This window comes from Montipora capricornis, chromosome 3 (genome assembly GCF_036669925.1).
Source record: "Montipora capricornis isolate CH-2021 chromosome 3, ASM3666992v2, whole genome shotgun sequence".
Classification (NCBI taxonomy): domain Eukaryota; kingdom Metazoa; phylum Cnidaria; class Anthozoa; order Scleractinia; family Acroporidae; genus Montipora; species Montipora capricornis.
The window spans coordinates 38,356,793-38,381,792 of NC_090885.1; the positions used below are offsets into that span (position 1 = coordinate 38,356,793).

At 40.0% G+C, this 25,000-nt stretch overlaps 3 protein-coding genes and 1 long non-coding RNA gene across 4 annotated transcripts in view; 1 reads left to right on the plus strand and 3 right to left on the minus strand.

Moving 5' to 3' along the window:
* LOC138043067 (BTB/POZ domain-containing protein 6-B-like) overlaps positions 1-655 on the minus strand; it is a 2,456-nt gene extending 1,801 nt beyond the window's left edge. The window contains exons 1-2 of the mRNA XM_068889180.1: positions 527-655; positions 1-110 (exon numbers count right to left, since the gene is read on the minus strand). The exon at positions 1-110 is cut by the window's left edge and continues 1,801 nt beyond it. The gene's annotated coding sequence lies outside the window, so the exon portion shown is untranslated. The remainder of the gene's footprint in view (positions 111-526) is intronic.
* A 5,369-nt stretch (positions 656-6,024) lies between these two features.
* LOC138043071 (uncharacterized) lies at positions 6,025-7,722 on the minus strand. Its single transcript, XR_011131187.1, has 2 exons — positions 7,586-7,722; positions 6,025-7,476 (listed from the first exon to the last, which is right to left on the minus strand). It is a non-coding gene; the product is annotated as an uncharacterized lncRNA (long non-coding RNA).
* A 104-nt stretch (positions 7,723-7,826) lies between these two features.
* Positions 7,827-17,807, plus strand: LOC138043069 (rho-related BTB domain-containing protein 1-like). Its single transcript, XM_068889182.1, has 3 exons — positions 7,827-10,036; positions 11,807-12,029; positions 13,943-17,807. Exons 1-3 carry the CDS (start codon positions 8,603-8,605, stop codon positions 14,245-14,247), a joined length of 1,962 nt encoding a protein of 653 aa, XP_068745283.1. The 5' UTR covers positions 7,827-8,602; the 3' UTR covers positions 14,248-17,807.
* LOC138043070 (uncharacterized) lies at positions 17,299-20,024 on the minus strand. Its single transcript, XM_068889183.1, has one exon. The coding sequence runs from the start codon at positions 19,876-19,878 to the stop codon at positions 18,946-18,948; it is 933 nt and encodes a 310-aa protein (XP_068745284.1). The 5' UTR covers positions 19,879-20,024; the 3' UTR covers positions 17,299-18,945.
* Between the last annotated feature and the right edge of the window lie 4,976 nt (positions 20,025-25,000).

Genomic DNA, 25,000 nt, shown 5'->3' on the forward strand with positions numbered 1-25,000 from the left:
TTAGCGCTAGGCTGGGCACAACTCCAATCGAAGGATAATAATGATCATAGACGCAGGATAAATAAACTGCATTTTAAATAAGTCGGTCTTTACTGAACGTTGGCTCACATCTGCAAAACACAAACCAAAGTTCTCTAAACACAGTAACAAAGAAATTCGCTAAACACAAATCAAAATTCATTTAAGCACTACAACAAAAAAGGCTAAACACGAATCAAAATTCAGCAAAGACGACAGCAAATTCGCATCTGCAAACACAAACCAAAGTTCTCTAAATACAACCGCAAATTCGCTAAACACAAATATCCACCACTATTCACCTCCACTTCGGTGAATAATTGTTAATTAGTTCCTCAAGGATTCATTGTAGTGAATGTCCAAAAACGTTAAAACTATAATCTTTAACTAGAAACAGACGGGATAAACAACTTAGAGCATCAGTCCAGTTCTCATGTTTAGTCATTCAGTCGACCAAGCATTGCTCTTTGACAAGTGTCTTTGATCATTAAAACAAAGAGAAAAATACCTGTAAAAGGTGGAGTGAACGTTTTAGACAGTCAAACGTTAAAAGGTTTGTGATAAGAGAGGCTGAGAATTAAATATTGAAACTAGTTTAAAAAAAGACAAGGATTTTTCATAAGTTCAAGGGTTTCTAAAGATTTTTCTTCTCATGTGATAAGTCATGTGACGTCGCTTTATGGTACAATTAAACCCATGAAGCAAACATTTTGTACTGACTGGGAATTAAAACGGCAATTGCGCTTTGCAGCCTCGTTTTCACACTGATGAGATAGTGACGTAGCAAGACCCTCCTTCATCTTGGATCGTATACTACCTTTCGACTTTATATTCTAATCACACTGAAATGATTACCTCGACGACGAAGATGAAGACCATTTCCTGAATTTCTGAAAAGCTCTTGAGTAACGCTCCGTCGTCGAAGGAACCTTCGCTTCATTGGTGCGCAACGGAAGATCGGCTGCTAACTTACGAAACTCTGGAACCTTTAGATGAGAAATCTTCGAAGCAAACGCACGTCCACCTTGCAGAAACATAATAAGAAAAGAAAGATAATTATGAGCAAACGAGTGAGCAAGTTCAGTGAAAATAAGAAGCCTCAATAATAGAAAAAAGCCAACCAGCCAAAAACGGCTTACATACAGACAGCCAGTGGCGTAAAAACGGAGAATATTCATGTACTGGCAAAAAACTACTGCGTTCGTCGTAAACTGGCCCAGTGGTCCAGCGGCCAAGCGGCCTACTACTCCACAGCAACCTATACCGATTCCCGTACAGGACCGTCGAGCAACAGAAAAAGCACTGGGGTACTAAAATTCTCTGATTCGAAAAGGGAACTCTTGTTCCCCCCATGGAGAAAAACATCCTTACCATTCTCAACGTAGAGACAATCTGAAACAAATGACTTGAAAAGACTCCCGCGTTCCACCAAAAGGGGCCAGTAATGGGCTGACGGCCAATAAGGAACTACCAAAATTCCCCGACACCGACACAAACAGACGCGAAGGATGACCTTCTTAACTAGCGAAACAGGTGGCAGAAGCTAACATGTTTCGCCGACCCAACTAAAGGCGAGTGAATCAACACCCAAGGAATCTGGATTAAAGTACTTGGAATAGAACCTGGGAACCCTGTGATTTTTGTAGCTAGCAAAACCGTCTACTGAGCAGGGGCCCCAAACAGAGGTAACAGCATGAAAATAGCAATCCTTGACTGTCCAGTCATCATAATCAACAATCTTGCTCAAATAATCTGCCCTCTCATTCTGAGTACGAGGTATCCACTCAACTTCCATGTCAATGTTATTATCTTTGGCGGTCTGAAATATGTCGAGCGCCAAGATATGCAAGTGCTCCTTCATACTACCGGAATGAACAATCGAAGGAACTGCTTGGTTGTCCGGCAGTAAACCACTTAACATCCTACTCCTGAGAGAAGGTGTGCAAACCTTTTGAGAGCAAAAGTGACACAGAAGTTCTTTCCAGGTAGAGCTCTGGTTCATCTGTAATGAATCCCAGTTAATATGCAAGACAGGCGTATCATCAATTGCAATAAAGGCAGCACAGCCAGTAGCACTGGCATCTGAATAGACAATGCCAGATGGCTTACGAACAGTATTGAGAAACGACCTAGAATTCAAGTTAGAAACGTTATTCTTCCAAAACTCTAACTCTTTGCGCGCACATGGGTCTAATCAACACAGGAATCCCACCCTTGCCGGCAATCGAGAGCCCTGTGTAGGCTTTTGGTCATCAGCTTACACACCTTGCCAAAAACAAGCATATTAGAAATAATACTTCCGGTGACAGAGGCCAGTTGCCTGGCTGGTAATCTACTGTGAAGGAGCGCAATGTCAATACTCGCTAGTAGCCTGTCGATTTTTTCCACAGGAATAGATAACGAATTATGCTCTAAATCCCATTGATAGCCCAACCATCTGAGAGACTGAACTGGCACCCATATGCTTTTAAGACTATTGGTTACAAAGTCCGCTTGGGACAAATCTGATTTCACAGCCATAGACTGGGAATAACAATCAGGAAATGTTGGACATACGCTTAGGCCATCATCCAAATAAACAATAATTCGAATAGCCTGGAGACGCCAATAAAGTATTAAGGGCCTCAGACTTTTTGTAAAAATATAAGGCCCGGTGGAAATGCCGAATGGCAAAACAGTAAATTTATAAAATCGAATAACCCCATCCTTAGACCAGGAAAAGCCTAAAAACTCTTGGTCTGGGGGAAAAATGTCAATATGATGATAACCAGATTTGATATCAAAGGGAAATAGCCAATTCTGAGAACAATCGATGAAGGAATAATACATGGTTTTCGCGTCCTCGAATTTAATCTTGGATTTCATAAGAAATTGATTCGGATATCGTAAGTCTAATATGAGCCTTTTCTTACCACTAGCGTGAATGGAAACGGATAGGGGGTTAACCACAGTAGGGGCACACTCACATTCAACCACTGAGCCTGCTATAAGGAGATCAGAAATAGTTTGTTCCACTAATTCACTATGCTGAATAGCAGATGGATTATTGCCAAAGCTCGCTGCGGGTAGAGTGTAAATAAAGGGGATCTTATACCCACATACAATAGTATCGCGAATGAGACGAGAAACGCCCAAAAGTTAAGACTACCTTTAAATTTAACGATAGGAACTCCCTCCTGATATTCGGGACTTATTACATCACTAGATAAATCAGGCGCATCAATAGAGTTCTCGACAAGTTCCACTGTATCAAAGTCATTTACACATGTAACCAAATTCAGTAAATTATACTCATCTTTCCCTAATCTCTGTAATGCAACTGTGTGTTTGTCGTCAGTTTGCGGCCTTGCTGGTTAAAGGGACTGCAACAGTGCCTCTAAGGCGGCTGGGGCAGGAAGTTAAATTTGCCCAATGACCTCTCTCTAAATTATCTGTTAAATTATCGAAGTACCTACCTGATCCGATATGGCGGCAAAGATGTCGAAGCTGCGCAATGCACGTGTGACTGACGAAGGTAAAAGTCACCAAGGGCTTTAAATAATCTGGTACTTCTAAAAGTCTCTTTTGCTCGTAGCATCCTTGTGCGCCCCAGTGGGCGCATTTGCATGGTTTTTAATGCGCCATTTCTATTTTTCTTGGGGGTATCCCACAAGGGCGCGGCCTGCTGAAAACACTGGAAGGATCTTTTGTTTCTGTGGATGGCACATTTGAAACGGCTCTCGGAACGACTCTCGGGATTGGTTCAGAAAACAATGGACACAAAGAACAATACAAAAGAAACGTTCGACCATGCCAAAAAACACAATAGAGCTGCCTCCCAAAGGGATCCAATAAAATTAGAGGTTGTAGAGAGTAAACAGATACCTTCCCTATACGGAAGTTGCACGAACCGTAGGCGAATGCAATAGAGAACTTTTAAACATCACTCGTTCCCATAAATCCGGCGTGGTCAATCGAACAAAACGGAACCAAAAATTCGATTGGTTCGATTGTTGTTGATTGGTTCGGTAATCGAACATAATTGAACTGGAATCTTTTCGGTGAGTTCGATTAACTTTGATTACTAAACGTAATGGAACTAAATCGACGCGATTAGTTCGATTTTGTTCGGCAGAAAAACAAAACGGTATCGTGACGGTCCTTGAGGTACCGTCGTTGCTCAAGTTCTTTGGTCAGTATTATGGACGTAACGTTGACAAAACAAGGTCACCTCTGCCAGCCGACAACTAACTGGAGACAAATGAGAATAGAAACTGATTTTAAGAACATTTTCTTTATAACCCCAAAACGCAAATGGTTTATTTAAAAAAAATCACTGCCTCAGTGGGCGCACTAGCGAGGATACTGTGCAGTTTTAGGATCGAATTCCAACGGAATAATCGTACCGGAATATTAATTTGGGGCTGGTCCCGTTAAGTTCTATCCCATCGGAATATTTGGGCCCATTTTTAAAAGTATCTCTTTCCATCTGACTAAATTGTTGTTCTTAAGGTCTCATCGTCTGTTGACAACAAGCTAACATTAATCTTCCTAACAGGCGAAAACTTATGCTTGGGTCGGGTTTGCGTAACCGGATGAGCTCTTGAAACTTTCCGTTGAAAGCGTGAAAGGCCAATAACCAGTAAGAATCTTCGGTTTCTACGGCGAATTGTTATTCAAGGAACCACGTGCGGATTTATAATATAACAAAGACAGTTTCTGAAGGAACTAGCATTCTTGACATTTTGCGATTCCATGATTTGACTGAAGGAACAAAAAAGCACTTTACCAGTGAGCGATTTGAATATCACGATTCGAACTTGAACAATACAGCCTGACAATAGCTTGTGACAAGCTTGTCACGAAGGATCCGAAGGATCTTTTGATTCAGCAGTTCGCTATTCAAAGACCCACGTGTTGACGTTAATCAGTACAACAAAGAAATTGCTGGTGGAAAACAAGATAATCACCTGGTCAAAGAATGATAATTGTTTTGATCATAGTTCGTTTTAAACGCTTGGGATACTTATGGATAAACTGGCAAATCAAGAATTCCTATTCTTTTATTTACGCCTTCCAACTAGAGGAAACCCTGTCCCCTTTTCGCAGCTTTTGTAGTGCCGATTACGTTCTTAGGCCCCGTGCAAACGAACGCAACCTTGTTGGCTAACAACCCCCAATGCAAGATTGTTTGGTCTTAAGGCCTGCTGGCCAAACGCTCGCAACATTTCAATGCAACATCTTGCAACATTGTTGCATGATGTTGCGACATGTCAATGTTTACGTGCCTCAGGCCCCTGGTGCGCAACAAGTGGACCTAGCGCGCATGCCCCAGAGCAACAATGTTGCCTGAAGTACAACATAATGCAACATCCCGCAAAATGTTGCACGAAAAGTTTGACCCTTTCCAAATTTGATCCAACGTCATCCATCACGTTGCAACATATCGCAAAGAGGGTGGCCAAACGTATGCAACATGTTGTGCCAAGGTTGAAATGCTGCGAGTGTTTGGCCCGCATGCCTTAGCATGTTGCGTTTGTTTGCACATCCTGGTGCTTGTTGTTTGGAGTTGTTGCATTGGTTTGCACAGCACTACCAACGACATCCAACATCTGCCGAACCTACTTCTCTCAAAAGATGGGAGTTGTTGCGCCCGTCTGCACGCAGACTTACTAACGCGTGGCAATGTCGCAAGCGGTTCTTGAGTGAGCAACTATCTCGTTTCTACAGATTTCTCAGTTACTATCTGATATTTGTGAGCTTACACTGGTCGTTTTAGGATATACCAAAACAGTGAGATAAAATAGCACAAAAAGATGATTTTAACTCATTATTCCTCCAGCGATTACAATATTTTCGGGCGCAAATCCCGCGCGAGATGCACGGAGGTGAAAAGGATATCCATAGTTTGAACAGCCAATCAGAGCGCCCTCTGAAGGCTAGCAACATGCAACAGTTTTAGTATATACTAAATGAATAAATAAATCAATAGATATATATAATCCAGGTGATGTGATCAACAAAAGGTATGACTTGGCACTTTATTACTAACTTGTTTCATACCAGACTTACACTGGTCCCAAGAGAAAGCAAACACAATGCTTATTGAATATTTAGGTGGGCAAGCAAAGGGTATTACGGTATTTTCCGCTTCGGCCAATTAAAAAAGTTCACACTAAACTCTAAGCATCTAACACTAAAAAATTAAACGCGTCAATGCATCCCTACGCCCAAAAGAACAAACTGTGCACCATGGATCAGTTGCTGATTAACGGTAATTGTACATGAATTCATTTTAGCTCTTTTTTCAAAAATGTTATTCTTCCAACTAAAAGTAGTAAAACTGATTTTGGGACGAAAGTGCGATAACTGAAGTAAACGCCATGCTTCCAATAAACGCCCCTCTGACAACCGCAAATGTTTGTTCGAGCACCGGTTTACAATACACTAATTCCTGCAGTTCCTTTCCTGAAACGTCTCTTAGAATAGGTTTACTTTGCATGACGAATCTTATTTGGTGTTGAGGCCAGTGAATGTCTTCTTCCGGTAGATGGATGTTATGGCAGTGTTTGACAAGAATGTCAAAAAATCTGCCATATTCAGTGGTGAATTTGATTAGTGTTGTGACGTCACGACTATTTAAACATAATGTTGTAGAAAACTCGTTCGTAGTATCTTACTTCCAGACATGGGGTCTTTAAGAACGTAGCTAAAAAGATTCATTGCTGAATTTGAACAAAACAACGGCTTCAACAACGACATAGCATTGACCTCTCAGCTCAGTTGTACGTTTTGCTTTCCCCTTTCAGTGCACGTGATGTTACCTGTGTTACTCGAGAGAATTCCTTCCAAATGTCGTCATGTCATGCACGTGCTTATGTACGAATAACTTATGAAAAAACAAAAGGAAAATTCACTTCCCGTACAAGCTAAAGCTGATTTGATGGTGAAACACTTTACGGGCAGAGGAGTACAGCATAAATAAAAGAAGTTGTGACTATGAAACGGTTTGCTCTAAGTGACTAGACCATAGCAACTCACAGCAGCTGCAATAAACATTGTATCCGGTGTCAAATGGTCAACATTCTTGCCGACAAAATACGTGTCTCGGGAGACTGAAGAATAATTGGGCCTGGGACTAAGAATGCATTCACACCACTGATGCAACGTTCTCCTGTTCAGTATCGATCCATTGATCTTGGAAAAATCTCGCTCGGGTTCAAAAGTCCTTCCCCAAAGTACACTCGACCGTACCATGTTAACTCTTAATCAAGTTAAACTATTGTTTGCTACGTTTTTTCAAGACCTTTCAATGATCCGCACCTTGACCTTCTTAAAATGATAAACAAGAGTATTTCATCCACTGGCACGTTCTTGGTATCATTGTATTTCAATTGATCTTTACACCCTTGAGACAATATTTCACAAATTTCTCACGTTTTACATAAATTGATATTCTCTCTGCGCTTGTCCTCGAATCTATAAAGATTTTGGAAAAGAGAAGTGTTTTATTTCATTCAAAAGGAATTGCTTGACTTTCACGAGAAATTTAAGATGAAATATAACGTATACTTTCCGTGTACAGTACCTTGGAGGAGCACTGCGTATGGTTTCCCTTTTGAACTGACTTACATTATGTAAGCTCCTCGGTTTAGGCATGTACCTCTAAAAATGCACTACAAAAGTGCAATATCCCTAAAAAAACATTATTTTGTGTACCTCTAGCGGTCGCATATGTCGCGCAAAAATTCCTGCATATTTGGCACGTGACCATATTCTTGTTTTTGATTGGTGGCTTACCTTTCGTAGAAAAAAAAATGATGAAACCAACCAAATGACATGTAAATCAAACCAAAACATAAATCATATTTGATCGAAAATTAACGCGTTCGAAAAAGAAGTATCCCGTTATTGCAAGATATTTCCAGGGAACTTCAATTTGGCTTCAAAGAAACATCTGCTCGTTCTGAGGTACCGAAATCGTTCTGCTGCGTGTGTTAGCCACACAACCACTCCAAGCCAAGCATTTCAGGTCGTCAGAAATTTTGCCGAACCTATGAAAGAAGTAATAAGGCATCTGGTACGACTGAACTTGTACCTTATAGCGGAAGTTTGGCCACTTTCGTGGATGGCTGCTTTCTACGGGACCAATTTCTCTATCATTGCTATTGGTATGTTCTACGTTATCGATTTTCGACGTTTGTTTTGATGCTAGGCGTGGGTGCCACCGCCATTGTGATTTCAACAACGCACGTACCATTTCCGAGAATCTCGTCATTTGAAACCCATAGGAAGTTGATATTTTTGGGTGGCGGGCGTCTGTGTTATGGTTCACCTTTAAGGAAGCTTCATTGACGTAAACAGTCGTCTTGATATCAAAACAAAGACGTCGATATTCTTGGCAGTTAGTCCTCTGAACTGAAACCACGTTTAATAACATTTGAGCCTTCGTCAAAAGGAAACACAAGCAATAGTCAAAATTCTAAGGTTTCGTGTTTCGTTGGGGAAATTTCAAAGACGATCCTGTTTGTATTTTCCTCGTCGCATCACAGAAGAATCGTCCCCTGCGTATTGGTTGGTTTTTTGAAGCAATTAAGCTTATGTTATGGATGAAATTGACTATGATCAAGAGCTCCCGCGTGAACTCATTAAGTGCGTGGTTATTGGTGACACGGGTGTCGGAAAAACACGACTGATCTGTGGTGAGGCTCTTGGTGTTGGTATACTCCCCCCAAACCCAAGCCAGAAGCAACATGTTCATTTTCCCACTGTCTTTGCTATTGACCAGTATCATGTATCGCAAGAAATACGACAAAGAGCAAACTTCAAAGTTGATGGTGTAGATGTAGCATTGAGACTGTGGGACACATTTGGTGATCATGAATTCAACCGCAAGTTTGCCTATCAGCATGCGCATGTTGTGGTACTTTGTTTTGCCATCAACTGCCCTAATACCTTCAAAAATGTCAATGCGGTGTGGTACAGTGAAATTAAGAGGTACTGTCCAAGAACACCTATTGTTTTGGTGGGAACACAATCGGACTGGAGAATGCATTTCAAGAATCCAAATATTGTAAACACTAGTAGAAGCTTGTCCAAACGAATGCAAGAGTGTTCTCTTGTGACTCCTGATATGGGTCGCCAGGTAGCCAAGGAGATTGGGGCAACCTATTATGAGACAAGTGTCGTAACCATGTGGGGAATCAATGACGTGTTTGAAAATGCAGTACGCACAGCATTGATCACCAGACGTCAAACTCGTTTTTGGTCATCGCACCTAAAAGGTGTCTTGAAGCCCCAACTTCAGCCACCCTATCTCCCAGACAAGCCAGATGCCCCAGGGATCAGTGTGAAAGCATCCTGTTACAAGGAGAACCTGATAGCACTTTTACAAAGTGGAATGTGTGCTGATGTGGAGTTCTTAGTTCAAGGACAGCCTATCCAAGCGCACAAAGTGGTTCTTTGTGCTGCTTCACCGGTGTTTGCTGAACTCTTTGATGCAAAGGAAATTGGTATCACCAGTGGTCTTTGGAGCCCTAGAAGGCTGGTTTTACAAGACTCGCTTGTGTTTGGAAAGAGAGGAAGTTTGCCGAGGGGTTTTGTGGCCATTAGTTCCTACAACAATGCCTGGGTTGGTGACGAGTGCAGCTTTTATGTACAAGTTATAGTTGACAATTTTGTGTCGCACAGAACTTTCATGTACATCCTTGAATTTCTGTACAGTGGTAACATTCCTCTGGAGGCATGCACAGAGGAGCTTGAGGAAGCAGCTCGGGATCTTCAAATTTCCAATCTTGTTGATTATGTCACAAATGTTTTGAACAACTTGGAGTACATGAACACTGAAGTCCATTCCAAGATGGTGCGAGGAATGGTTTCTTGCTGTAAGAAGCTAGTGAACTCTCAAACGTTTTCTGATATTGTGTTCCAAGTACAGGGTGGGATCATTGTTGCTCACAAGGCGTTTCTGGTCGCACGGTGTGAAATGATGGCAGCTATGTTCATGACAGGGCATTTCAAGGAAAGTGGAGTCCAAGTGGTGAGGATTTGATTTAGTGCTAAGTTATACCTAGTTTATTAGTCATTTTAACATTTATATCTTGTATTTCGTGTAATTGTAAGCATACATATCTTGTAATTCTTACACGGCATGTCTGAAAACCAGCTTGCTGAGCCATTTACCGTGTTTTAAATAAAGTTGATTTAATTGAATGGAAATTGAACTTCAAACACCTTCTGCTTGAAAGTTTTTGAAAAAGCATTGTCATAATTTTCAGACCTATTAATTTCAAGAATAGTAAAGATATCCTAAAAGACACCAGCTTAAACTTTGGTGGCCCAAAACCTTCTAGACACCTTAAAAGGTACCAGATCCCTGATTTTGAACCCTAAAAGATACGATGATCATCCCAGCCTGTTGCTAACTGCAGTCTTCCGCCCCCCCCCCTCCTCCTTCCTGGGGCAGAAAGTAACATACACGTACCCTTGTCCTTTGTGTTTTTTTTTCCGATGATGCTCTACTGACAGGACTTGGTGGGAGTCAGATGGTTGAATCAAATGTTGACTTTTTAAAAACACAATGAAAGGTAGATGGAACTGTGGCTGATTTGAAGTTTTGGAAAGATAGGTGTAGGGGAGTGGGGTCAATCATGCTGTTTTAAGAAAACTTTGTGGGTGCCAGGCTGTAGATTCTCTTTGGAACAGCTAACTGGGCTGATTTTTGCATGTATGTACGTGTATTGATCACAGAAGAGAGGTTGTAAAGCTGATGTTTCCAGTGTAAGCCCTTTGTCAGGTTAATCTGCTTTGACTAACACATTTACAAATTGTTCCAACAGCATGCTTACAGCTAGGCATTGCTTTTTTTCAAATGTTTCTTATCACATGCACCAAGTATCATAGTTTCTTAGTTATAAGGCGCAGCATTTTTTCTCAAAGAAATTGCTTGTTGGTCCCAAATGTGATCTAAACTCAAGGTGCATCTAATAGCGGAGTATCTTCTTGCAACAAAACTCATGCAGGGATGGTTCTTCGATCCTTTGCCGCCGTCTTGTATGTTAAACTCATCCCAGTCTGTCCCTTACTGTGATCCCAAAATGGTGGCCTCACACCAACATTCGTGATAGTGGCCTTCGATCAATCCTTAGCGTTGTACAACAAAAAGACCCTCAAGAAAGTACTAATAACAGCAGGGTTTAAAGGTTTTTCTCTAAATTCTAGTTGAATTTCCTTCTTCCATTGTTGGTAACTTATGTACACTAAAATGTTCAGTTGAGAGCATAACTGGCGATGTGTTGTACCATATTCTTCTATTTAAGATGCGTCTTATAACCAAGTATTTTGATGAGATTTTCAGTTTGTGACATAAATGCCGTTAAAGGTGTGTCCTATTCCCAGAAAACTATGGCGCTTGTTTTATAGCAGGTGCTTTGGATTGTGATAAAGTCCTTTGATTTCACTAGGCATAGACCGTATTCATAAATAGCGATGAAGAAATAATTTATTCTTATGTCTTTGTGCTAATCATCCTCACTAACCTCACTTTGGAGCAAAAATTGTTTTGAATTTTCTTCCTGCTAGTGAGGCTATTGGGGATGATCAGCATAAAGACAAAAGAATAATTACTTAGCTGCCATTTAGGAATACGGTCTATTGACAGATTGGTTTTCCCTCATTTTCATTACTGTACATTTCATTAACTTCTAAGAAGTATTAAAAGCCCTGAATTTGTATGAATACAAATATTTGAGTAATGTTCCCTTTGACAGGGAATACAACTGTAACTTTAGGTCTTCTTGCACCTTTACAGGTGGAATTCAAAGACACCAATTTTGATGCATTTTTGAAAGTCCTTGAGTTTCTCTATACTGGCGAGTGTCCCTGCCTAGCTTTGGATGACACCCTCGCCGTAATGGCTTTAGCAAACTTTTTTTGTTTGCCAAGACTTGTTGCTCTTTGCGAGCAGGTCATTGTGAAAGAACTCAATGTTTCTATGGCAACAGATGAAATGGCTGTAGCAGAAGATATTATTGGTAAGCAATGTTGATATTTATTTAGCAGATTATTCTTCTGTTAACCCATTCATTCCTTAGGCACCACAGGACTCCCCCAGTTGATGAGTAAAATTTGTTTGGCGTTAGACAAAATAAAGTCTCACTTCCATGTGATACACATTAGCTGACCGAGACAGGGTGTGGTGGTGGCTGTTACCTGAATTGAAGAAAAACCTCTGGTCTCAACTATATAAAAAAAAAGAAGATATATACACATGTAAAAAGATGATACATCTGTAGAAGTAACAATAGAATGTAGTACGTAATGTTCATTACTTACCGTAAAAACTTGTGTATAAGCCGCACTTGTAGGTAATCTGCACCCAAATTTCAAGCATAATTTTGAGGAAAAAGTGAAAACTTGAAAAAACACTCTGGCAAGAAAGTTTTGTTTGTTCACAGTTGTTGTGACAATGCCAAAATGTAATGCTGTGTATTTGCAGCGACCTTAAGGAGTTAGCTAATCAACTCTTAAAATACCTTTTAAAAGATTTTATTTAATTGATTTCCTTAATTCTTGGGACTGACTTGCAGTTGTCTTCATTGTTAAAGCCCAAAGTTGAAATGAAAATTATGAGATTACAAAGTGTAGGGTTTGCTTTGTAACTACACAGTCATTTACAGAAGGAAGTCTGGACCGAGCCACATTTTTTACTGTGATCAGTTAACAACATGCATGTATATTATGTTTATGAGGATGTATGGAGGCCAATGATCGGAGACAAATGTGTCGCTGAACGAGAGTTTTAACAACCTGCTGACAAACCTGCCATGCAAGTAATGACAGGCAACAAAACAGTTGGCCATTTGCCTCATCAGTTCTCCCGAATAGGGTGTTATTTTCTTTCACATGGTGGAGAGATCAGTGTTGAAGTGATTGGTCAAAGAATACTGTATGTTTAATCTTTATTTGCTGAAGGTTTTTAGTGTTATTTGTGACCCCACACCAACCAGTTTACTCCCTCTGAAAGCAATAGTCTCATATATAACCTGCACCCACGATTTTGAGCCCAGTCTTTGGCAAAAAGATGCGGCTTATATGTGAGTTTTTTACAGCTAGTATTTACATGTAACCTGGGACAATAACTTATGAACAATATTTTATGGCAACCTGGTCAAGTGAGTGGTAACCAGTGGCCTGTTTCTCAAAAGTTCAGAAACTTTTCAGACATATTGTGTGGACTGTACATGTAAATCTCTTTGTATCTTCAACCGTGGCCACCACAAGGCACGAAACCTTGTGATTATCTAAATTTTTTAAATCTTGAAAATCTATTGAAAGACATTCTTTCTAAAATAGTTGGATCACAGTTTCACAATGTCCTTTTTGGGCCTGGAAAGTGGCCAGGATTTTCAGAAAGGGGCCTCAGCTTAGGGATTTACCTTGTTTCTTGTGAGCGGTAATCGGTAGCCTGAAAATTTTCCTTGTTTTGATGCAAGCATTAATACTAATATTATTATTCTTGTAAATTACTTGCTAGTGCTTAAAAGTTTCCAAGTTTTTGAGAAAAGCAGTCAGAATTTCTTGTAATCCACTCATTAAAATTACGGTATGTGATCCTGGCTGTCTGAGAGCAGTACAGTTTTTTGTCCAAAGTGTGCCCAGTATAAAATGAATAGTGTCGTGGAAGTGTGCTGAGGCACTACATGTACACAGTCATGTGTAAATGGGGACACAACGAATCCACGTCAAATTATAGGTTGGTTTTTGAGGAGAAGGGAAAACAGGAACCTCTTTTATAAGTAAGGTCGATATAAGCCATGATAATAAATTGTTGTTATAATTGTCACTCAAATTCTAGGCTGTTGGGGAAACTTTCTGTTACTTGCCAAAAAATAGTGACTGAATTTTTTGTTGGATTGTCAGTAATACATGGGTTTTGGTTTGATAGGATACCTGGTTGAAGCTCAGATCCATAATGCTTCTCAGCTGGAAGCGTGGTTTATTCACTTTATTGCCACTCATTACAATGCCATCTGTCGTCAGTGTCCAAAAGTTATCAAGAACCTCGACTCTAGTACTCTCAAGTCGATAGAAGAAAAACGCTGGCCTCCAGCATGGTATATACTGGAAGCAGATTGGTATGAGAAGGCTTCACAAGAAGCGGATAATGAAAAGACTGCGGAGAAGTTACGAAAGTCACACAAGAGAGTGAGGCACAAGCGAAAATGTAGCTGTTTGCGAGTGTCTGCTTGAAGGAAGAGATCTCAGTCCATCTGGTCAAGATTCCTTGAGGCCTTCTTAGTAGATTTACAGATGGCAAGTCGACATACATGCTACTTGCAGGCTACAGCTGAAGGTGGTTTTCACAAAGAGTGTTCAGTGCATTCACTTGGTGTCCTTCACTGTATTTTAAAGGACTGTCAATTAAAAAAACAATATCAGTGTTATGGCTTTTGGGTAAACTCAAAACTAGATCTAACACATGCTACACTTGTGCCTGTGAGGTCATTGTAGTAGTTACAATAACAGAACATATTTTATCATTTTACATTTTATTAAGAATGTAGTTTGCAGTCAGAGTTGCATTGGAGCCTGGGTTCATCATCATGTGGGTCAGGTGATTGTCATCATTGTTCATCCCACCCCATAAAATTTAGTTTTGTTTAGATATTAGTTTAAAAGGGACTAAAAACCTTCAATACTTTTAAGTAGCAAAATTATTGTGGCAGGAGTGCAGTGCGGGAATCCTAAAACATCAGGTTTACCCATCCACCCTTGAAGCGGCCCTTATTGACGAGTATACTCGTCTGTTGTTAGACAGAGTAAAATTTAGAGGTGTCTCTCAGGACTGAAATGGTTAATGCTTGTATTTCATATTAAAGTCAGGTAAGGTAAGAGTTGAGCAGTCCATACCACGAATGCCATGCTTGTTGCATGAATGCATTGTTTTGAAGGAAAATGTCGAGGTCATTCATACAGGATTCAGTTACAAGGAAGTGCTGGCAGTGGAAACTAGAATTAATAAATATATGTACTGGTTGGTCATTCAACAAATAGTGGTAACGAAATCAATCATAACCCTAAAAATTGGAAAAAAAATTGTCGCTATATATATTATTTTGTTATGTGTGTATACATTGTAGGTGCTGTTAGTTAACAGTATCAGCTGCCCATGAAAGTGTCTATGGCTTGGTGTCTGGTTGTTTTTTCATTATAGTATATTACACTATTTTGTAAGATGAGTTCTTTGGGGCACCCAGGTATATGATAAGCTAGTCAATGGTGTCTACCATAAATTTTGTCATAATAACAGCCATTATTGTCTATGCAGTAAATACTATTTGCATTTCAGGTTTTACAATACAATATTCTTTTTTTTAACAAAGGTGACATAATCAGCCCAAAGAGTTACGGTTAGGTTATATCTAGAAACTTGGGTCAAATTGATTGTCCTAATAATAATAATAATAGATTAATTATTGATGTTGTCAAAGGGTATTGAAGTGGTTGCTTCAAAAGAACTTCTTTCTTTGTCGTTATTACCATGGGTAGCTTGCATATGAAGACAGGGCTTTAGTTGAAGCACACCTTAGAAACTTAGAAGTACCCCCAGGCACCAAATTATAAATATGTAACATTTGGCGAGGTGATTGCCTTTGAAAGCAGTAGTTTCTAACAAACAAATAGTTGGTATATTCTTGCGAACTTAGATGTAAGCTTCATTGTGTTTTGTCAGTTTCAGGCACAGGAATGTAGCCTGCATGGCAGGCGTTAAGAGGGGAGGGAGGAAGGGAGGTAGGGAAAGCGGGAGAGGGGACTGGGCATTTTTCTCCCCTTCTTTCCCTTTTTTTGCGCCTGCTATGCAGACTAACAGGAATGTACAGTTCTGTCTGGGGGTAAACATGTCAGACAGTGACTTGAAACAGTGACATAAAGAATGCAAATTTGGTATTTCTAAATCTATTGTGTGTGAGAAAAAAAGTACTTGATGGCTAGCTCATCAGTAATATCTTATTATGGCAACTTAAATGTTACATAATTATTACATTGTCATACCATGTAACTCTATAACATATAAGAGAGGAAAATGGGCCATGTTTCACAAATTTTGGTTAGCACTAACTATTGGTTTTAAGTAGTATAAAGTTGATCGGCAGTAACAAACTGGAACCTTGAAGGGTCATCTAATATATATGGGTAACTGACAAGTATTTAAGCATAAAAATAGAAGATTGCGTTAAGTTTAGAATTTGCATACAGCATAGTTGTGTTTAAATTATCTTAAGAGATAAAAGTGAAAAATTATTATTAGTCAAGTTCTAAAAGGTTAAATGTCAGGAGCAAAGTTGTGGCTGAAAACCTGAAGTAATGCTGTTTAACAAAATGAAATTGGGTTACTTGTTCTGTTGCATTTTCATGCGAATATCTTGACGTAGATAAGAGAACATTATTTTCTGTTTTGGCTCTCCTTTTAGACCAAACCAAAGCAAGGGTTGCAATGAAGTGACCTCGCCTTGAACAGCAGTTTTGGTACCAGCCATTTAGAAAGTCATTGTAGTAAATGTATCAGCAATGACTGGCAAATTCCCCTGAAATTATTAGTGTCGGTATAGACAGCCTGTACACCAAACAAAAGCGAACAAGGGAAATTCAGTGTCACTGAAACATTAGCATCTTTTGTGCGTACAAATAATCATATTCTAGCTTGTCAATGTTGAAGAGATCCTTTTGAATATAACAAAAAAGAGATTTTTAGATAGTCAACCAGAGATGAGTATTGAGTTTAATAATTTATCTTATAATAATATAATTGTGACCTGTTTGAAGTAATTTTTCTAGTTTCCCAAATGTAATCAAGAGTATCTATTCTACACAGATTTTATAGATTTGGAACATGACATGAGGAAAATAGGACTTATGCAGAGGTTTATAAGTTAGTATTTTACTAGGTCTCATTACAAATACTAAAGTATCTAAGATCATCTACATGTGATAAATTATGTACACTTGTTTGAACAAACAAACTATATTATGGATATTTTACTCATTATTTCCCCATTGAAACTGTTTATCCATAAAATAACACATACACTGTACTAATTATTTTAAAATAAAATAATATTGCCATAAATTTAGAGTGAAGAAAGTTTGCTTTGTGTCTGTATTTTTCAACTAAGTTTTAACTTTTTGCTGAAGCTAGAAATTATATTGGCTTGTTGCAAAGGATGGAACTGGAATTTGGTTACTGGTACAATAATTTATGGTCAGTAATTTACCATAAATAATCTTCCTTCTCTTCAATCAGTTATTGTAAAGTGTTTTAATTTTTGCAATGTGGTTTGACCAAGTAGAGGAATTTGTTTACTGGGAAAAAACACAACCTTGAATAATACAGATGTACATGCAACATATTTTTCAAGTTTTCAATCTGCTAGTGCTCTTCTTTGTTCAGGGTCTCTAATAAAACACTTCAACAAATTTTCAGATTTTGGTTTTCCCTAACCTAATGCCATTTCTGGTGATTTTTTTGGCATGATGTTGCTTTCTGCCTTTTTTATTTCCACCAACACAAACTGCAGACTGTGTGAGAATTAGTTTCGTTAGTAATTTGCATAACTTGCTACAGTAAGTCAAAGCTATAAAGTCTGAATTTTACACTTTTACCTTGGAAAGGTGCACCTTCATTTTGTAATTTGTCATTATTTTATTCTTGTCTTGCAACTAGGTTTTAAACTTTTCTTCCTTTACTTTTTTCCAGTGCAGCCTTGCTTAAGGATTTGTTTGAATGAAATAAAGTACAACATGTTGTGAAACTTAGTTGAGCCTTGCTTCTATCTTACTGGGAAGCGAAGTATTTTATTGGAAGAGAAATTGAATAGAGATTGTGCGGAACTTACAGAAAAGAGCCATTAATGTTGGAGACTATTACAAATTTCATTTTATCTTTTCGATTCAATTATGAGGGATTGCATATAAAAATTTCAAGGCAATAATTGCCCTGACTGAAGTTACCAACATTCTACCGACGGGTTACCAACACCTTACTGACAGTGGGCGAACAGATGCCCTACCAGCAACTATCTTTTTAGCAAAACGTAAATAAAGCTGTTAGCCAACTGGTGGTGGACTGTCTGTGAAGGGGAGCTGTTCTTCACGATTACCCAGATTCTTACAATCTTCCTTCTGTCCTAAGATTACACAAGTGTGACAGCCTAGCAAGCTTGAGTGAAGCACTTGAGAACAGGCAAGCCACAATCTTCCTTTGACCCATTGACTGCTGGGAGCGAGACTTGACAGATGTTACTGTTTAACGCCAGATGATTTTACTCGTCAACTGGGGGTATCCTAGGGTGTTTAAGGTGTCAATGGGTTAAGCAGTCAAAAATGTCCCCTCCATTAAGTGCCTGTACCTAGTATGCATTGCCTTTGTTCGCCATAGCGAAAGAGAAAGGGACACTGTAAAGTCCTGTTGAGAGTCAACTGCTATATCATAAACAGTTGATACTCAAACACATTTTACAGTAAGAAAGTTTCTCTTCTGTTTGTTGGTCTCTAGTAAAAGGGAGCTTACATGTAAGTATGAGACATTTTTGGGTAAGTATCTTTTCAACATTTAAGACTATCAGGTTTAAAATCTGTGAGAGACAACTGTCCTGCATGCAATACAGATATTGTTGGGATAAACTCTTGCTGTTATGTTTACTTTATGTGTGCAGTGTGGTACGAGTATAAAGTATTTATGAGTCAATGAGTTAGTGCAATTACCCTAACCCATAAAATGAAAGCTAAAATTTCAGAGAGTGCTTAGGCCTGATCACTGAAACGAGGGCTTAGGCTTAATCAATAAATTATCCCTATTTTGACTGCGAGTCTCATTGACTCATGACTCATTGACTCATTGACCATTTGACTCATAAATCGTGGGACCTCGTGTTGTAATGGCTATTAATACTAAGAGCAATTTTGCAGGATAAACAGGACACTTGAACCATCTGGGTCTTTGCATTCCAGGACATCACTATCGTACTCTGGATATTCCATACTGACGTCTTTTGCATTCGCATGAGATTTTAGCTCCTGGAAACGGTCAGCATCAACTTGGAATGCAAGAGCAGTAAAGCCACTTTCCTGGTTTATGTTAGCAGTTTTGTACTTTCTGCATTGTTCAGTCGGCCAGTGTTGTAGTTCCAGAGTTGTATAAGGCCTTCTCCAGAGCCACTCTCTGATGGCCACAGCATTGATATCATCTGAAGGAGGAGTCTCTTCAGTACATGCTAGGAAGTACAAGTTGAATTTATGGGGAACACTTTGTCGTGATAACAGCTTCATACCAAGGACAGACTGGTAAAAGCTTAGGCTTTTTTCAATATTAGAGACACGAAGTGTAATTTGCCCTATGTGAGCTTGCTGACCCAGGGCTAGGTTCGGCTGCAGAAAGGTTTTTACTTTTTGTGGACAGAAGTTAGATTGAAAATCTTGCTGTAATAATTCTATAGTGTAACCGAAAGGGTCAGTTAGGTGACACATGTAGCCAATATCCATGAATTGAGTAGGAAAAGAAACATCAACGCCTTGACTCACAAGTTTCGAGCGAGCAGTGTCTACATCAACCAGGGATAACCCTATTTTCCAATAAACATCGGAGGATGGTTGGTGATTGTAGAACTTGGGAAGCTTGGGTTGTTCAAGGGAAGAGCGAAATTCTACAAAGGACGACTGCGGCCGATCCTTGTAGCCGATCCACTGTATCAACTCTTTGTTGCTCTGCATCTCTTTAGTAATGCTCATTCCCAGTCGATCACAGTACCATTCCACAAGGCCTGTTATTGCTGAGGGGTCAACGTGAAGTCGGGGGAATGCCAGCATCATCCTAGAGGCAGCCATTTTGATTCCTTTGGACAGAACCGTGAGAGATCTGGGTATGTACACTCACCGTCCACGCGTGGAATATATGCAAATGAGTTAAAGGAAAGTGTCAGCTACTCCTCATGTACACTAAACTGAACTGTCTACATAGAAACAGCTATCTACACTGTCTACAGTAGGAACAGCTATCTACACTGTCTAGTAGATAGCTGTTCCCATTATAGACAGTGTAGATAGCTGTTCCTACTGTAGACAGTGTAGATAGCTGTTCCCATTGTAGACAGTGTAGATAGCTGTTCGCATTGTAGACAGTGTAGATAACTGTTCCTACTGTAGACAGTGTAGATAGCTGTTCCTACTGTAGACAGTGTAGATAGCTGTTTCTACTGTAGACAGTGTAGATAGCTGTTCCCATTGTAGTCAGTGTAGATAGCTGTTCCTATTGTAGACAGCGTAGATAGCTGTTCCTACTGTAGACAGTGTAGATATCTGTTCCCATTGTAGACAGTGTAGATAACTGTTCCTACTGTAGACAGTGTAGATAGCTGTTCCCATTGTAGACAGTGTTGATAACTGTTCCTACTGTACACAGTGTAGATAGCTGTTCCTACTGGAGAGAGTGTAGATAGCTGTTCCTACTGTAGACAGTGTAGATAGCTGTTCCTACTGTAGACAGTGTAGATAGCTGTTCCCATTGTAGACAGTGTAGATAGCTGTTCCTATTGTAGACAGTGTAGATAGCTGTTCTTATTGTAGACAGTGTAGATAGCTGTTCCTATTGTAGATAGTGTAGATAGCTGTTCCCATTGTAGACAGTGTAGATAGCTGTTCTTATTGTAGACAGTGTAGATAGCTGTTCCTATTGTAGATAGTGTAGATAGCTGTTCCCATTGTAGACAGTGTAGATAACTGTTCCTACTGTACACAGTGTAGATAGCTGTTCCTACTGTAGACAGTGTTCCTACGGTGGATAGTATATATTGGCATACATGACGGTTAAAGAATAACGTGTGACTCTAATTTGCATATATTCGTGATAGCGTATCACGTCCACGCTGCGGTTCAAAAGGGGAGGGATGCTCGTCGGAAAGGACCGTTTTTTTCGTCGGAGAGGACCCATATAAAAAGGGGAGGGATGCTCGTCGGAAATTTTAAATTAAACCAATAAAGGAGACCAATCTGGGCGTGGCCCAGGCTTTTTTTGACCCCTAAAAGAGACCATATTAAAACACAGAGAAATAAAAAATATAGTGACTTTTCATGATGGCAAAGACATTATCATCTAATACTTTCACCTCCGTGAAGAAATATATAAATGTAAATAAGCACTTTTATATTTCTTTGCGCGTAACCCTAAAGGAGACCTTCATGGCTACATATGAGTACGTTTTTCCCAGAACACCCTCAGTGAGACCAAAATCCGAAATTTACACCCCTAGGCGAGACCACGAGCATCCTTCCCCTTTTTATATGGTAGACTTCCCCCCCCCCCCCCTCCCCCTTCGGGAGGATAAATCACTATCCAGCGGATAAACACCAGCAAAACCAATTGATTTATCCAGTGGATAACGCTGTTGAACGATGTTGACTGATGTGGTGGGCAGGCGGTTTCAACACATCAAAACACCATCCACATTTGCTTCGGCAAAGCTTCAGGTGCCTGATATTCAGTCCCAGGCTGCAGCCGCAGTTGTTACTTTGGATACAGCCATGGATACGGACATGGATACGTCATTGAGAGATAAGAGCGCAGGCACCGAAGGCGCGCGCGCGCGGAGAACCATAGTTAAGAAAATATGGTAACCCATCGACGCGAGAAATTTTGGTTTTATAGCCATGACGTCATTCCAGGTTAACTCCCTTCAATATAAACGAGGCTTCATTTGTCGCAAGCTTTCTGTGGCTCGACGCGGCTGCACTGCCATATAGTTTTTACACAGTCAACTCTTTTCGTGATCAGGTGGAAAACGGTTTGGAAAATGTTTTCTATCGGCATTGTTCGCTGCTTTCAATCCAGTTTGACATATCATGATAGGTGTGGTCCACATTGGTGGTTACGCAGTTATTCAAGTCATGCATCGGAAGGATATAAACTTAAAGCTGACTGATTAGTTTTAATTTGTTTAGAGCTGCTTTTTTCTCTGTATTGCAATTTTTGGCATATCTTTTGAAGCTCTTGGGACATTCCATTTTTTATCCGCACCCCCCATATGGAAGGAATTTTTTTTGTAATGTTAAGGAGGACCCTGTCGGAATCTGGAATTTCTGCCCCTGTGGAGGGGGTGCTATTCAAAAACGGGCCTGTCTGAATCAAGCTTCAGAGTAAAATGGACCAGTCGGAATCTAACTTCAGAGGTAAAAGGGACTTGTCGGAATGATGCCTTCCATAAGGGGAGTGCGGATAAAAGAAATTGCGCGAGCCAAATCTTGAATTTCTTCAGCAGCTCTGATTGCTTCAGTCGAAATTAACCCGAGCCGGCAACGCTTCCAACCAATCAGAGCAGCTGAAGAAATTCAAGATTTGGCTCGCGCAATTCCTCGGTAGGCGCACAACCTCAGTCACGGACAAAAAGATTTCTAAACAGCGGAACTTTTCTCGGATTTTCTTGTTCTTCACGACTCTAATATGCGCTAAATAATATGTATGTGGAGTGAATATCATTGAGCTATATGGAAATGGAAATTTTATCGGGATTGAGGACGTTTGCTTGTCAAAGGAGATCAAATTGTGGAGTGATGTTCGGCTCCGGAGATGATGAGTGTGCAGCCTTTGCTTCGCTTAAGAGGATATAAACGAGTACTGATTTCACTATATCAACAATGGCTAATGAATCGACATAAAACAGAAGTGAACAACATATTTGAGGTAGGGAAAGTTTATTGCGAAGAAAAAAAACATTTAGTTTTTCAACTTCACTATTAAACTCTCTGTCCTTGTGTGGGCCTATTTCCATTAGTAGGGCTAACGTTCACATGGTTCATATGGGGTAGAAAAACTAGCACTTCACATTACACTCTAATCAGTTAAGTCTGTTCAAATATAAGTGCTACGTCACGGCCAACGTTTGCAAAAACGTAATTCTTCCTCTGTGACCTATAGTTATGCATTGCAAAATCGCATTGTGAGCTTGGGGCGCCGGGTCCTTGGGTTTTTTCCCTCCCACTCCTTCGTTCCTTTTTCTTTTCACGTATTTATCCGTTCCTTTTCTCCTGGAAACACTCGCTTCTAAGACTGACTTGATAAGCATGCGCATGCTTCTCGTGTGAGCTTGTGAACTTGGGACGCCTGTGAGCCAACCTGGCGGGTTTCAATGAAATGCATCAACATGTGAATGATCTCGATTTCAGAGATAAAGTGGAATAAAGTACATCAGTAAAACTCAGATTTTTTTTTACCTTGAACCGACAAAGTTTTTAATGCTTTCTAATTTTAGAGTGATTCCTATTCGCTGGCTATTGACAGTTGACTCTGAAATGGCTTTTTTCCTTTTCCACTTGCTCCCTGAGGGTGTGCTTGTTTTCTTTTAAAACTCATGCCGTTCAATAAAAAATTCATTGTTCAACTGGTGAATTCCAAAGTAAATTTCACTCGAAAAACCGACGTCGCACTCATCACTTCGTGATTCATGCGATATCGGTTTTTAGCGTAAAATTAACCGTGGAATTCACTAGTTAGGCAATGAATTTTTCTATAGAAGAAAGCAAAGAATATGTACTTATTGACTGAGTGGGAGGGCCGGACGGGAAAATATTTGGCCCGAGGTCATGGCGTACGGACCCGTGCGCCATGACCGAGGGCCAAATATTTGCCTGTCCGGCCCGACCTAAATTCAGTCAATAAGCATTTTATCATATGGGCTCTTTACACGATTTATGAGCACTCAGAAGATGAAGTTAGGACAAAATAAAATAAAAAAATCTGCTCAGAAAATTTATCTAATACGTTGTTTGCAGCTTTTGCTGTAAATTACTTGGATGTTTAAAAGCTACGAAATCTCCTAAATTGCATCGCACGGAGCAGTACGTGTTCCTAGTAGGGCCGTGCGGCTTTTTTTGCACAAAATCTTAAATCCGTTTGTGTTGGCCTGTAGCTCCACTCGCGCGCGGACTCGAATGAGCAGCTGACGCATGCGTAAACACTGACCTTGTAACCCTCGTAGCCCCCTCATTTTTCCTGATTTTATCTCTGCTTGCGCATCCTGTACTGCGCATATGGTGTGTCAATATTTATAAACAATCTCGACCCCAGAGCTCTTCTCTTTTGCGTAGAGCCCTGGGGAATCCTGAAACAAAGTGTCCTCTCATTGGTTTTCGTGAAGGACAACCAAAGCGTCACTAATTGGTGCCTTCATGTTAGCACGAGGAGTGAGCAGTCGCTGTAAGGTTCAAATAGCCATTTTTTGGCTATAAGGAACCCTACGGCGCATGCTCTCCTTCATAGAGTTTTCCAGAGCTTTGGGTCATGCGCAGACATAAGATCCTGAGACTCTGGTGACGAGAATGTATAAATTGGATCAAATTTGCAACATTGTAAAATATGGCGTAAGTGGATCACACACGCTGAAACAGTTCTCAAAACACGTCAGAGAAGTTGTGAACGACCCACAATTCTTTGGGAATAAGCGCGTGCATTCCGAGAACATGGCGAATTTTGTTGTTTTGATCTGCGATAATCGAGATACACAAGTACGATGGTGTTTTACTCTTAAACGAGCACGGTGACCTATACTTGTCATTGCAGAATTTTGGTGTCAAACTATCCCGGCCCATTAAATCAAAAATGATTTTAAAAAATTATCGGAAGGAAAAAAGATATAGCTAAAAACGTACACAAAGCCCCTTACCCAGGGATGGAAATTATGATCTTGAAAACAACGACTAGAGAAACGTTTTGAGTTGACGTCGTTTTAAGTTGACTTATTTTCCCATAAACTATGTAAGACATTGTTCCATATTGCTCTAGACTTTCTACCTATCAGGTGTTTTTTCGAGAGTTACTTTAAAAACCCTCTAGTTTAGCTACCGCAAAATGTACCCTGAGCCGATGAAATAACGCGCGTGATTAGTATCAGTACAAGCAGCAAAGGGGTAAGATTGGCCCATTATAGCTCTTAAGCAAGCACGGTAACTTACCTTTTTA

What these genes read in the sequence shown, in the direction of transcription:
- LOC138043069 (XM_068889182.1), top strand. Translation starts at nt 8,603, where the DNA reads ATGGATGAAATTGACTATGATCAAGAGCTCCCGCGTGAACTCATTAAG. An exon ending in AGGAAAGTGGAGTCCAAGTG is followed by an intron (nt 10,037 to 11,806) that starts GTGAGGATTTGA and finishes GCACCTTTACAG; the next exon opens with GTGGAATTCAAAGACACCAA. An exon ending in TGTAGCAGAAGATATTATTG is followed by an intron (nt 12,030 to 13,942) that starts GTAAGCAATGTT and finishes TTGGTTTGATAG; the next exon opens with GATACCTGGTTGAAGCTCAG.
- LOC138043070 (XM_068889183.1), bottom strand. Translation starts at nt 19,878, where the DNA reads ATGGCTGCCTCTAGGATGATGCTGGCATTCCCCCGACTTCACGTTGAC.